The sequence below is a fragment of the Phyllostomus discolor genome, chromosome 7 (assembly GCF_004126475.2).
Source record: "Phyllostomus discolor isolate MPI-MPIP mPhyDis1 chromosome 7, mPhyDis1.pri.v3, whole genome shotgun sequence".
NCBI lineage: Eukaryota > Metazoa > Chordata > Mammalia > Chiroptera > Phyllostomidae > Phyllostomus > Phyllostomus discolor.
The window spans coordinates 113,236,889-113,251,190 of record NC_040909.2 but is presented as its reverse complement, the minus strand read 5'-3'; the positions used below and the strand labels follow the sequence as shown (position 1 = coordinate 113,251,190).

Genomic DNA, 14,302 nt, shown 5'->3' with positions numbered 1-14,302 from the left:
AGGAAATAGTCTCAATAGAATGGAGCCACCATTTCTGGAGCATCTACTCCATGCTAGCATCTTCCTCAGACCTGTAGAGAGGAGTAGCAACAACATTCCACAGATATGCTCACTGGTCACCTGGAAAAGGGAGAACAGCTGAATGGAGGAAGTCATACCCTCCACCTGAACACCAGGTAAGATATCAACAGGTAGAGAAGGAGAGAGCCATAGTTACAAGGCTGACAAAGGGTTTAATGTTTATCTTTAATGAGCTCCCTCCACTGGATCATTGTGGGGATTGGCATGACAATAAAAGTATTTGTGCAAGTTCAGGGTAGAATTTGGTGATTTCTATGAGGTTAGGTTATGACCTTAACGGGCCCTGATTACCAGGCTATGAAGTTTAGCCTTTAATCTGCCCTCAGTAGGGAACATGAAAGATCTCTGAGAAATCACATGGCCAGATCAGATGCAGAGTCTTAGGCATGGAGAGCAGTTAATATCTCTGAGTTCAGGTGGGAGTGGCAGCAATGGGAAATGAAGTTGAGAGACAAGGATTTTCCTATGGCTATTTTTTTCCCTCACTGATAGAGTTTTGTTTTTATTTTCCAAAAAATTTATTCCTTTTTTTTTTTTTACCTCTGATCTTCATATGAAAAGCTGGTTAGAAAAAAAAAAAAAAACAATAAAACAACTAAGAATGATTTGTTCCCCCAGGTAAGGAAGAACTGATTCAGTCAATCATTGATATCCTATGTCTGTTGCTGGTATCCAGCTTGTTCTGAACACACCATTCTCGGCCCGCCAGGCTCGGTGCTGGGCGGCTGATTGGCCACGGGGCTTCTCTGAGCCTGCTCTGATTCTGCCCAGCCCCCAGGTGGCCGCCCCACCCCAACCCAGCCTCTGGAGAAAGAAACACAGAGAGAGCAGCACAGTGACCTGCTCTCCATCAGCTGCTTCTCTAATGAAACTGATTTGCTTAATTTCAGGGTAAAATAATGACTTTTGTGCAGGGAAAACACTCAACCAGGAAACCAGGAGTCCAGCAGGAGTCCTCTCTGCCTGCAAACACACGAATGCTCTCACATCTGGCAAGTGAACCCAGGGGCTCAGTCTGGCCGGAAGCTCGCGGTGGCTCTTCAGCTTTCTCTCTTCCCTCCTTTTCTTTCTCTCTTTCCTTTTTTCTCTTTCCTTCTTTTCCTTCCTTTCTCTCTTTCCTTCTTTTCTTCTTTTCTTTTCTTCCTTTCTCTCTTTCCTTTTTCTCTTTCTTTCTTTCCTTTCTTTTTCCTTTCTTTGCTTTCTTTCTCTCTGTCAGTTTCCTGCTCTTGTGCTTTCTAATTCTCCGTTAAAGCAAGGGGGGAGTGCTCCCAGATGTGGAGGGCTCATCTTGTAAACACCCCACTAAACTGAACCCTTATCTCATTCAGACTAATAGTCGATGTTCATTGAGCACCTTCTAGATGCCAGACACGATAGTGAACTCTCCTCAGCCACTGGGATTCCCTCTTCTCAGTTAGTCCTTCAAACAGCCCAGGAAAACGGTGTTGTGAGGCCTATTTCACTGTAGAAGAATGAGACAGAGTTCGTTCAGATGACGTTCCTAAGGTCACACAACGTGGTCCTATAAGAAGAACTTCAATTTAGTTCCTCAACTACCAAGTCCAATTCTCTTCCCACACACTTTCCTGGAGGACACTAAAGGTGCAAGAGGTTAAAAGAAGTTCCTTTATAGTCTGTCCTTGTTAGCTGATTAATGGACTTTTCATTTGTATGAGTGGTTGAGGGACAAATACTGATATTTCAGTTGTGCTGGCCAGGGTAGGGAGTGGTTGACCAGTCAATTCCCACGGAAGCAGCCATTCAAACACCAGAAGTAACTGAGCCAAAGATATGGATGGGGTGGGGGTGGGCAGGGTGGTTCTGATCCCGCTCCCCTGGGACCACAGAGGTAGGACCGTGTCGTGACAGTCCGCTTCTCAAAGCCCCTCATCCTAGGAATAAAACCAAGATGTGATATCCCTCTACCAACTCTGCAGTGAAGTTATGAAAGTCAAATATTAATGAAAATGCCCCAAGCTGCAATCAGAATCCCTTTATTTCCCCGTCCCATGTAGGATACTATTTTTATAAAAATATTCATTCGAATCCAGGAAACAGTAGATGTTAAACACATGTTTGTTGAATAACTAAAAAAATCAGGAACTATTCTTAGACTCTGTGGAGGGGCTTGTATCAATTAACTGAATGCATCTGTGGCCCCTGGAGAGTGTCTAAAAATGGGGACATGAGCTGCTCTTGTACCTCCAGCTGCTGGCTAAGTGGTGAGGCCTGGACCCACACAGAGGATCTGTTTGCTCTTCTCCTGTGACAGCTCGCTATTCTGCTTTACAGTTGTATCAAAACCCAAAGTAATAATTCTTGTCTTCTAAATCAGAGAATATTTAGTACCGTTAGCTAAGCAGACATTTATTGCCACTGGATTTCCACAGAAGTCAGCCGACCTAGGAAGGGTCCCAGCCTGTGGCAGCCCTGGGGGACTGTTGAGGGCCCCAGAGCTCCCCACTCTTTCCCTCTCTGCAGCCGGCACTCGCCTGGCATCTGTCCCCGAGGCCCCAGCAAGCAGCTCCGAGTCAGTGGCCTGATGGCCAGGATGTACGATGCCGAAGGGACGTGGGCACTTCATCTGAGGCCCTTTACTTCAGGGGCTGCACTGATTTCTTTCTTTGGGACAGTCTCTTAGCATCCGCAGGTCTGCAGGGTGACCATTTAGTATGGCCCTGTGCGTTTACTTAAGGACCCTATAAACTCACCTCCAGTTGCTGGCACTGTAGGAGGACGTGGTGGGGGTGTCAGCCACCGGCTAGACTTGAAGTGGCAAGGAAAGGGGTGGGCATGAGAAGTGAGCAGTGGAGGATCAAGTAATAGAGGATGTGGCGTGCTATTTGGGCAAAGTAAAGAGGGGGCACTTACGTGGTGACAATAGTGTACTCTTTCAAGAGAGCAAGGTGGGTGTGCATTCCTAGGTGCTAGAAGTAGCAAGTGGCAAACTTGCCTGTGTATGCCTGTAACACAGGAAGGCCGGAGGGGACAGAGTAGAATTCCAAATCCAATTTCAATTCCAGTTCAATTCTAATCTTAGTTGGAGTGCAAACTCCTGCAAAATGCTTGATAAGGGTGTAATGGCTCTAGAGCAGCCATTTTCAACTGGTGGGCCACAAGAATTTTTAAAACACAATACATTGTTTAGCCAGGGCACTGACCTCCTTTCCCTTGGATGGCCAAATGAAAAAATGAGAACGGCCAACACAATCATAGCTGTCCAGTGTGAATAAATCAAAATTATACCTATTTTTTGTCAGATTGGCATAAAATATGGTTTTTGGTATGCTGCAGTAGTTTAGTAAATAGATTATGTGTGCCATGAGATGACAACAGTTGAAAATCACTGCCCTAGAGGAAAATGGCTTGTTGGAAAATCTATACGGGAGAATCTGGAATCCATATCAAGAACTTCTTTGCAATAAATACTTCCAGAAGAATCAGGAAACCAGGACTGAAGTGAATGCCCAGGGAATAAGAGAAAAGCCCATCAAGGGAAATTAGTTAAATAAAGTTCATGCGATGAAATACTGAGGGGCTGTAAGGCTCACGTTACCAGCTTGGCGCTAGGTCAGTGCTCAAACTCAATACGGTCTGTCGAATCAATGAAAATTCTGCAACTTAAAAGGATGAGGTACATCCATTTGTACAACATGGAAGAACAGCCACAATATACTTTTAAATGAAGTGAAAATTACAGCATAGTATAGTATGATGCCACTTACAGTTAGAGTGAACAGATTTCATGTACATGCGTGTAAATGTCTGGGAGCGTACACACAAAGAAAACTGGCGACAGTGGTCATCTTCTCTGGAGTGCTTTTGAGTCGGAGCACGGGTGTTCATGTTCTAGTTCCCACGTCCCTTTATTCCTTTTTAAGACAATAATGATGTCGTGCTTTGGTTATCAACGAAACCAAAAATGATCTCCCCATCTTCAGGGGAGGTGCGAAGAGTCGTTGTTAGATAGGGTTCTATTCAGATTTTTAACATAAATGTATGTTTTGTTGGCAGTTACGTAGTTGCAATTTTATTTTTATGAAAAATAAAACCTGGGCCTGGCCGCCTGCAGCCTGCAGCACAGGCGCTGTGGGCGAGGGCCCCGTTGCTCCGGGCGGGCCCTGCTCTCCGTGAGAAGGGCAGATGGGCTTCCTGGGCTTCCTCTCGGCACAGGGGAGCGGAAGGAAGAGCAGGCTTGTTCCACCGGAGCCTCCTGCTCACTGTGTGTGCGGTACCAGTTCAGTTCTCATCTGCAACTCTGTCACCTCTCTGCAGGGAAGCCTGGTGTGCGGCTCGGAATCACAGCTGTGCCCTCTCAGTCAGGAGATGCAGGTCCCCATGCCCGTCCTCGCAGGGAAGGAGGCCTCCCTGCTGGCGGCGGCTTTGTGGCAAACTCCAGCAGTTCCAGCAAAGCCATTTTTTGATGCAGCTGAGCTTGTAGGAAATAGGTCTGGTTTCCATACAACAGCTGATCTTCCCAGAGGCTTTGGTCAAGAAAAAGCTAAATTTGGGATTGTCATATAACTTCAATGGTCTCTCTTTAATATTTTAATTTTTCCTTTTATGTACCACTGTGTTTTATTTCCTAATTTGCTCATTATATATAAATATCTCCGTTGATATATATGGTCTCTTTTTTTCCAATCTTCAACCTGAGGACATATGTCCATTGATTTAAGAGAGAGGAAGGGAGAGAGAGAAAAACATCAATTGGTTGCCTTCCATACATGCCTCTACTGGGGATCGAACCTGCAACCTAGGTATGTGCCCTGACCTGGAGTGGAACCAACAGCCCTCCGGAGCACAGAACAATGCTCCAACCAACTGAGCCACACAGCCAGGGCTATATATGGTCTTTTTTTAGACTCTCACCGGTTGGCAAGTTTCCTTGATGAGAAATTTCTGAAGCAATGTGCTCTTCAGGCTTTTATCTAGTTGTCCCCTATGCCCCCTGCCCCCCGCAGTGAGAATTGAAAACAACTGACCTAGAAAGGAAGCTATTGGATTTTAGCCGCCTGTAAAATTCAGATGGCCAAAGGACCCAATGTCCAAGTCATTGTGAATGACTGCCTGCTCCCATTCATCTGTAACTGCCATCATTCCCCTCCCTACATTTCAGGAAGCTTTTCCTAGTTATGTTTCCCTAATTTAGATGATCCATCGGTTAAAAATTAGCAGACAAGTTGACACATTCCCTCCAGGCAAACATTTTTAATTGTCCTGATCTCATTCTGAAACCACTGCGGGTTCTGTGTTCTTGGTTGTAGCTGAACTTGACCTTGAGGCTAGCATCTCGTAAATTCCATTTTAGGAGACCTCAGCGCAGTTTGCATTGAGACTTCCCCTCTAAAGCTAACCAGGACATCCAGGGTTAGTTGAAGCCTCTTCCCTGGGAAGTCTACCTCTGGGCTCTGGGGAGTTAGCTCCTGGAGTTTTTGGAACCTCCTGAGGAATTGCAGACATGAAACACTGCAGACCGTCCTCTCCACAGAGATGAAAAACCTGGGCAGAAGGGCGCCCAGGCGTCCCGAAAGGCTGTTCACCAGTCGCCATTTCCTTTCCCTGTGGCATCATTTTTAGGAACTATGCGGGGTTTTTTTCTTCTTTTTAAATAGAAAGTTAACTCATATTTTAAATTCCTGGTCATGGCTCTTTGCTGGTGGTTTGATGTCTTCTCCGCTTGTATATTTGGCTTTTTCATCTGCGGTCAATATTAACCCCAGATTTATTTTTTGGGAGAGTGGATGTGACCCAAAATAAGTTGGGAAATTCCATGTTACCCTGATCAGAGCAAATTACTAAATAGCAGAATGTGGATATTAATAGAGTAGACATGCATTGCAGTTCATGAAAGGCAGTACAGATTCAGAAAAAATTAATATGCTATACATAATATACGCTATATTTATATACTAAAGGGTGAAGCTATTTGCTATTAAAAGTATTCTTCAAGGCCCTGAAGCCAAGGCCTTTAAGAGGCGAAGTGCAGGTGTCTGGGCGAAGGGGGCGGAGAGAGAAGTCGGAGATGGCTGGCGCCCACTCGGACGAGCCTGCTGGGCCGGAGGAGGGAGTCTGGGTTTTGTTCGAAGTGTGCTAGGACGTCCACGTGGAGCTTTAAGCAGAGAGACATCGTCTGTTTTGTGTCTTTCAAAGGTAACTCCGGGGAGCTGCGTGGGCCTCGCCACATCCACGGGCCCGGCTTCGCCTTCTCTCTTCCCATTTCAGCAAACCTCAGCTTCATCCTGGTAGTTGCTTAGGCCAGCGCCTCGGAGTTATGCTGGGCTGGTCCCTTCCACACCCTACCGCTGAATCATCATCCCATCCTGGTGACTCCAGCAAGCTATGTCCAGAACCCAACCGACTGTCACCTCCTCTGCCACTACCACCCGGCTTGGGTGACCCTCGTCTCTTGCCTGAATCACTGCAGGGGCCCCCGACCAGTCTCCCCACCCCTGCCCTCACCCCTCTTTAGCTTACTCTCAACATCACAGCCAGAGTGATCCTGGTATTGTAGGATATAAACCTCTCCTGTATCACCTTTCTGCTAAAATCGTGCTGGGGCTTCACGTCACTCAGAGCGGAAGCCACAGTCCTGGTCACCTCCAGGTCCCGCATCACCTGCTCTCACCACTCTCCTGGTCTCATCCCCTTCCCGTTCTCACGCCCTCCCCTCCGGCCCTGTCCTTGAGCGTGCTAAGCACGTTCCTCTTTAGACCCTTCTCGTGCGCTGGTCCTCTGCCTGGAGTAGCTTTTTCCCAGACACCTCCAGGGCCACTGCCTTCACCTCCTCTGGTCTTTTCCAAATATTACTTTCTTAGTGCGTCCTTCCCTGGCTTCTTAATTAAAATTTCAGCATCCACCCACCCACCCTGGTGTTCCCCAACCCCTTTCCTTCTTTTCTCCTTGGTACACCTCCATCTACCGTCTCACTTATTTATTGTATCTGTTGTATGTCTGCTGCCCCAGACTGTAAGCTGTAGGAGAACAGGGATTTTTTCGTCTTCCTGCTGAACCCCCAGTGCCTCAGCCGTGCCCCACTCCTAGCAGACACTTAGCATGCATGTGTGGGATGAATGAGTTCCAGTGGGAAGTTGTCTCCTCTCTCACCACTTCTTCTTTCTGACTTGTTATGGGACTGTTGTCTTAATTTCTAGGTGTCCTTTGTCCATGGCGCTAGGTGGGTGTGGTAGATAAAACCAGTGGACAGCCAAGTACAATTCGAGCTTACCATTTGGCTCTCTCATTCACAAGCTGTGTGACTCCAGACAAGTTGCTTAACCTCTCTGAGTTTTCATTTCTTTGCTTATAAAGTAGAGAAAGTCTTCCTGCCTCTCACACAGGATTGCTGGGAAGCTTCAGTAGAATAATGTATGAAAGTCCGTCAAGGCGAAGACCTGGTTTTCGTTTTTCATGTCTGGCCCTGACTCAATGCTGCAGCTTTACGTACAAGACTGTCTCGTTTAACTCGCACATCACATCAGTGAGGGATGAATTCAGACTACTGAATTCATTTTAAAGATGAGGAAGCTGAGGTGCACCAAGAAGGTTGAATCACCTTCAGAATCACCTAAGAGCTAGGCAACAGCAGAGCCAGTTTGGACCCGAGCAGTTTTATCCGGTGGCCTGAGATTCTCCCCATTATGCTCTGCTGGCACAAGATACGTGTTTTAACGACTGAATGGAGCAAATGAAAAAGATTTTACCTGAGGTGCAGCTTTTGTCTCCAGACTACTTTTTTTTTACTACTAATAAATGTGGCATTTCCCTGGCATTATTTTTCCCCCTCTTCAACTCAAACAGGCAGAAATTCCTGCCTTTCAAAAGAAAAAGGTATTGTCAGGCACGCCTCTGTCTCCCCCCAGCCCCCCACCCGGGAGTGAAACTCTATCGTATGTCCCCGGATATTTTTGCCATCCAGTCTAACCAAGCCCAGATGGTTTTCACAAGTTCAGATATCATGCGTAGCAAAGAATGTGTAATTATCTGTTGAAATGAACGCAGGACTGAATTGCAGACACCCTTATCCCGAAGAACTTACTGCATGCTCTTCTGCCTTGTTTGTGTGATGGCCTTTCTGTGTTAATGAACTTGCACATGTGGTTTAATTACTGTTCAGTGGGAAAGGGCGGTGCACCAATCAGTCCCTTTGGGAGATGCAGCCAAGATGCTGAGGCCGTTTGTTTCTAGTGCAAAGACAGCTAATAAAGGAGAAGTGCGTTTTAAACGTTGGGAAAGGAGCTTAAGTTTAGTTTTGAAGAAACTGTGTTTTGTACATTTAGGGAAATGAATCATTCTTTAAGAGAGTGGATTTAAATATTGAAATGGCGTTTTCCCCCAAGGCCAGATGCACAGTGATTTGCACAGAACCAGAGTATAATAAAAAGTGTAATAATGGTGATTTGATTGAACACTACACCAGAGAGCTGTATTCCAAAGAACTCGCCCTCCTGAAAGGAAAACAAAATTACTTGTAAATTCCAGCAAATGTTTCAGAGCTCTGTAAGCCCATGTATTATGTATTACCTCATGTTTCTGAATTCCTGCCTCAGGCAAATTGCCAACTTAGCAACTAAATGACAGTTTGAAAATTCTAATAAAAACCAGCCTCTCTAATTTGGCTTATATTTCTTCGGAAAGAAAAGAACACAAGAGGGGAGTGAAAGTTATTGGAAGGTTCACATTATAAATTCTGTCTGTGCGCCATTTGGAGTTGAGTTGTGCTCTTGTATAACATGATGTTTGCCTGTTTCCGCATAAAGACGGACCCCCGAATGGAATCTCCTTCCTGCAGCTGTTGGTCCTGCTAATGGGAAGAGAGCTCCCTTCTCCCTGCTGCTGGGAGAAGCTAGCCTGTAGGTGGGGCCGGGTCCGTCTGCAGTGCAGAACTCCGAACACAAAATCAGTTACCTTGGCAGTTACTGAGGATTGCTTGCCATTTCCTGGGCCGTGGATATTACGAAAGAAGTTTGAGCAGTGTGAAATGCAAATGCTGCCCTCTAGAAATTTATTTTTAGTGAGAGCAACAGATGCGTATGCAGGCAATGCTATACTTGACGAAGTGTTCCCCAGCCCCGGTATTTCCAGCGCGCACCTGGCACCAGACATAGTTATCACAGTATTATTAACTACATTCCCTTATGCTGTACTTTTCATCCTTGTGACTATTTTGTAAGATGAATTTGTACTTAATCCCGGCACTATTTCACCCAGTTCCCCAACTCCTCCTCCCCTCTAGCAATCATCCTTCTGCTCTCTGAGTCTGTTTCAACTTTGTTTGTTCATTTATTTTGATCCTTAGATTCCACATATAAGTAAAATCATATGGTATTTGTCTTTCTCTGACTGACTTATTTCACTGAGCCTGGTACCTTCTCCTTCCACTCATGCTGTCACAAATGCTAAGATTTCATGCTTTCTTGTGGCTGAGTAACATTCCACTTTACATATGTACCACCGCTTTTCTATCTGCTTGTCTATGGATGGGCACTTGGGTGGCTTCCACATCTTGGTGATTGATTGTAAATAGCGCTGTAAGGGACACAGTGCTGCATATATTCTTCTGAATCACTGTTCTGGATTTCTTTGCATATACACCCAGAAGTGGAGTTGCTGGGTTATAAGGCAGTCCCATTTTTAATGTTTGAGGAACTACTGTATCATCTTTCATAGTGGCTGCACCAGTCTGCATTCCCATCAGCGGGGTTCCCTTTACTCCACATCCTCACCAGCACCTGTCATTTGTGAGTTTACTGACCAGCGATTTTGACAGGTGTGAGGTGATGCCTCATTGTGGTTTTAATGTGCAACCCTCTGACAATTAGTGACACTGAGCGTGTTTTCATGTGCCTGTTGACCATCTGCATGTCCTCTTTAGAGAAATGTCTACTCAGGTCCTCTGCTCATCTTTTAACTGGATTGCTCTTTTCTGTGTGTATTTGTGTGCGTTGAGTAGTGTGAGTTCTGTATAGATTCTGGATGTCAACCCTTTGTCAGATGTATCATTGGTGAGTATCTTCTTCCAGTCAGTAGCTTGTCTTTTTTTTATCGATGGTTTCCTTGGCTGTGCAAACCCTTTTTAGTTTGATATAGTCCCATTTGTTTATTTCCCTCTTGTTTCCCTTGCCCCAGGAGGTAACATCAGAAAAAATGTTGTTACAAGAAATGTCTGAGATTTCACTGCCTATATTTTCTTCTAGGAGTTTTATTGTTTTGAGTCTTACATTTAAGTCTTTAATCTATTTTGAGTTTATTCTTACATACAGTGTAAAAAGGTGGTCTTTCTCTCTTTCTTTCTTTCTTTTCCCATATACTTGTCCAATTCTCCCAGCACCGTTTACTGAATGGACTATTTTTACTCCATTGTATGTTCTTCACTCCTTTGTCAAATATCAACTAATCATAGAGGTGTGGGTTTATTTCTGTGCTTTCTATTCTGTTCCATTGATCTGTGTGTCTGCTTTTGTGCCGTTGCCATGCTGTTTTGATTACTCTGGCCTTGTAGTATAGTTTGATATCAGGTAGCATGATACCTGTGACTTTGTCTTCTTCTCAGGATTGCTGTGACTGTTTGGGTTTTTTTGCAATTCCATGTAAATTTTTGGATTATTCTAGTTCTGTGAAATATGCCATTTGTATTTAACTACCGGATATCTTTAGTGTGCCAGATAGCATTATGAATGCCAGGACATCATCCTTTTAGCATAAAAAAATGCCTTTTCCGAAGAGATTATTCCACATTTCCATGTTGTAATTATTTATCCCTCCTTCTTGAAATCACCAAATGTTATTTGTTGTGGGCCTAAGAGAGTCTAACCCCAGTGGAGATTCTGTCTCAAGGGGCAAACTGTGCAGTGGGAGTGAGACAGACATAAACACATAAGCACAAAAAGCATAAAATCTTAAAGGAAATGGAAAATCATAATTAAAATGGAGATGTGTTGTGTTTTATATATTCTATAACTTTCCAGGTGTTACTTTCAGGTTTTTTCCTAATATAAGAAAAATGCAAAATATAAATACAGAACCTCTTTATGAGAAAGGGTTTACCTTGACCATGCTTCAATGATAAAACTTTGGAAATAGGAACTAAGCTCAGATAATACCTCCCCTAAGAAAGCTTCCCTGATTGCCCCCATTTGGCTTGAGTGTCTCTTCTGTGTGCTTTCTCTGCACCACACCCATTCCCTGTCTCTTACACCGTCCTCTCCCTGCCCCCGCCATCCCTGTACACACACACCTGGGTGCGCCTTCCAGAGGAGGGGACATGTCTTACTTTCCTTTGCATCCACAGCACCAGAAACGTGTCTGGTATATGGCCCTCAATACATGTTGAATGGCTGTGTGAATGGGAAGACGGTAACTACTGGTGTTTTCCCATCTCATAAAAGTTCTCTTTATTCTTCACACCATATTAAGTTTACAAAATATGTAACTAAAGGGATAATATACATATAGTCTTGTTTTTAATGTGAATGTATTAAAACTCATATTAATAGCGTATTTAGATAAGTATGCGTTCAACAGCGCAGAAGGACACACCCCCAGATGCCGGCAGTGGTTATCGCTAAGTGTTGAGATGTGAAGTGACTCTGACCTTTTCCTTCACGCACGCTGTGCTGTCCTGCTATCTTACTATGGATGTGTGCTATTAGAGTGAGAAAATACGAAGCAATCTGTATTTGAAAAAGGAAAGTTTGGCCTATTCCATAAGCCCCAATAGTAAGACATGAACAACTTGATGAAGCATCATCTTTTCCATCTAAACCCTGTGCTGACAGCAACTTGACTTTGTGAATTTAAACAACTGACGTAGCATGGTAGCTTTAATGGCATTAGATAGGTTTCTATTTTCCTTACTCATGTCTGTTTGTAATATTCAGCAGGTACCCAAGCAGCACTTTACTTGTAAAGATTTTCTCTCTTTCTCTCCTTTAATTCCCCTTCTCAAAGTTGGATGGAGTGTTAGAACCTGTCTTCTTAAAGGCACGCATGACCTCTTGCAAATAGATAAGGCAGAACTAAATAGCCAGTTCTCTCTCCCCCACTCACATTCTCTCTCTCTCTAGCATTCTGTCTCTTTCAGTGATATTTCTGCTCTGTATCATTTGCCATCTTGTCTTTCAATCATTTTTTTGATTGACTACAGTTTTGGAAAACCGAGACAATATTATTGAACTAAAATAGACTTCATTTCTTTTTCCCAAAGGAACAAGCTCAGATTATAAAATGTGCCTCTTCAGAACAAGTCTAAAAATTATATACATTCTTTTCTATCTGCAGCTGAATTCTTGCTGCCAGGATGGGAAAACAGAACAGCAAGTTGCGCCCGGAGGTCATGCAGGACTTGCTGGAAAGCACAGACTTTACTGAGCATGAGATCCAGGAATGGTATAAAGGCTTCTTGAGAGACTGCCCCAGCGGACATTTGTCAATGGAAGAGTTTAAGAAAATTTACGGGAACTTTTTCCCTTACGGGGATGCTTCCAAGTTTGCAGAGCACGTCTTCCGTACCTTCGATGCCAATGGTGATGGGACGATAGACTTTAGAGAATTCATCATAGCCCTGAGTGTGACGTCGAGGGGCAAGCTGGAGCAGAAGCTGAAATGGGCTTTCAGCATGTATGACCTGGATGGAAACGGCTACATCAGCAAGGCAGAAATGCTAGAGATCGTGCAGGTATGTAGCCCCAGCCCTTCCCAAAGAGAAGTGTGTGAGTCACGGTAAGAATCGGAAGGTGCACAGGACAGCTTAGTGCAAAGGTTGCAAACTGGGGGTCCATCTGTGCATGGATTTGGCCTGCCCAGTGTTTTTGAGAATGTGGGACCCACGTTACTAAACAGGGAGATTGCACAGGAAACTGCAGATTGTTTAGATCTCTTGAAAATTCAGGAGGTCTGACAAGGCTGGACCCCCATTCTTGGCTCGCATACGACACCTGAGGCTTAGTGATAACTTCCACCCTGCAGATGGACATGCGGTCTTCAGTTGGTCGTGCTCACAATGGCCTCTTCACTCATTTATTGCAATGACCTGCCTTTGACGTTACATCTCCTGCAATGATATTTAATGATCAAACTGTCACTGGGTTCAAATCTTGCCTCTTTCAGTGACCATCTCTGTGACGTTGACCTCGATCACCTAAGTGAGCTTCAGTGTTCTCATCTGTAAAATGGAACTGCCCACAGTGCCCGCCCATATCAGGGGTTTATTTTAAGATTAGTTGTGACTCTCCGTGTTCAATATTTAGCACAGCACCAGCCATTAGAAGAGCTCATCATCATCACCATCATTCATTTACAACTAGTAGACTCAAGTAAAAAGAGGGATCTCTAGTCTAGGTCCTATCTAGTCAGAGACACAAATGCAGAAATCAAGGGCTCCATCATTTCAGTGTGAGGCACTCCACTTTATTTCCCGAAGTCATTCACCGAGAGTAAATTTTCTGAACAGGACAGGAGAAGGGGCCCTGGTGTTGGCCACACTTTCCTTGTGTGACCCAGGAGGGAAGGGTGGAAAAGGAACATAAGAAGCTATGGTCATGGCAATGACAACTCGATCAGCAGTGAGTGGGCCCCAGAGGTAAAACTAAGGAGACCAAGACAGGGAGAGGATCAGGAGAGCCTCAGCTGCCAGCGATCAGAAGGACCAGGTGGGCGTGCGGCACCGGGAGGGCTGGCAGACAGTCGCTCGCCATCTTGGCAGGCAAGTAGATGCATAGGAAGCATCTGGCGGCAGACAGCAGGTCTGGGAGAGTGGGCATCCGGCATCCTGGGGGGCTCATCACAGAAGCCAGCACTCATGCCAGGACATATGGGTTCAGAGCTAGGGCTCCAGCCCCTGGGATAATGGGGGTGGTGGGAGGGGCCGGAGGAAGGCTCTGGAAGGGTGGAAGCAGGATGTAAGTGAGGAGACACAAAAGATTCAGCTGTTGGTGAGGATGAGGGTAGATGTGTGGCACTTGCTTTCCAAAGACCAAGGAGACCTGCTCATAGAAACTAAGGGCAGAGGTGGAAAGAGACCTATGACACTGACTTGTTATTGAGCCAGGTGGCTAAGGCCTGGGGTCTGCTCCCGGGCCAGTGGGACTGAACCCACGTGGGCAGTTGGAGTGACAACTGCACACAGTTCAGGGATCCAAGTGACCTCCCTGTGTTAGGAAACACTCCAAGACTGGCTACTGGTTCCCTCCTTTCTGCTTGGGCCACCAGTGGCAAGTTATGT

At 45.2% G+C, this 14,302-nt stretch overlaps 1 protein-coding gene across 5 annotated transcripts in view; it reads left to right on the top strand.

Annotated features, from left to right (window-relative positions):
• Window positions 1-14,302, top strand: part of NCALD (neurocalcin delta) — a 341,169-nt gene that overhangs the window by 308,866 nt on the left and 18,001 nt on the right. For all 5 annotated transcript variants that reach the window (XM_028533999.2, XM_028533998.2, XM_036031320.1 and 2 more), the window contains one exon: window positions 12,361-12,757. In XM_028533999.2, coding sequence (XP_028389800.1) covers window positions 12,380-12,757 — 378 coding nt within the window. In that variant the 5' untranslated portion in view covers window positions 12,361-12,379. The remainder of the gene's footprint in view (window positions 1-12,360; window positions 12,758-14,302) is intronic.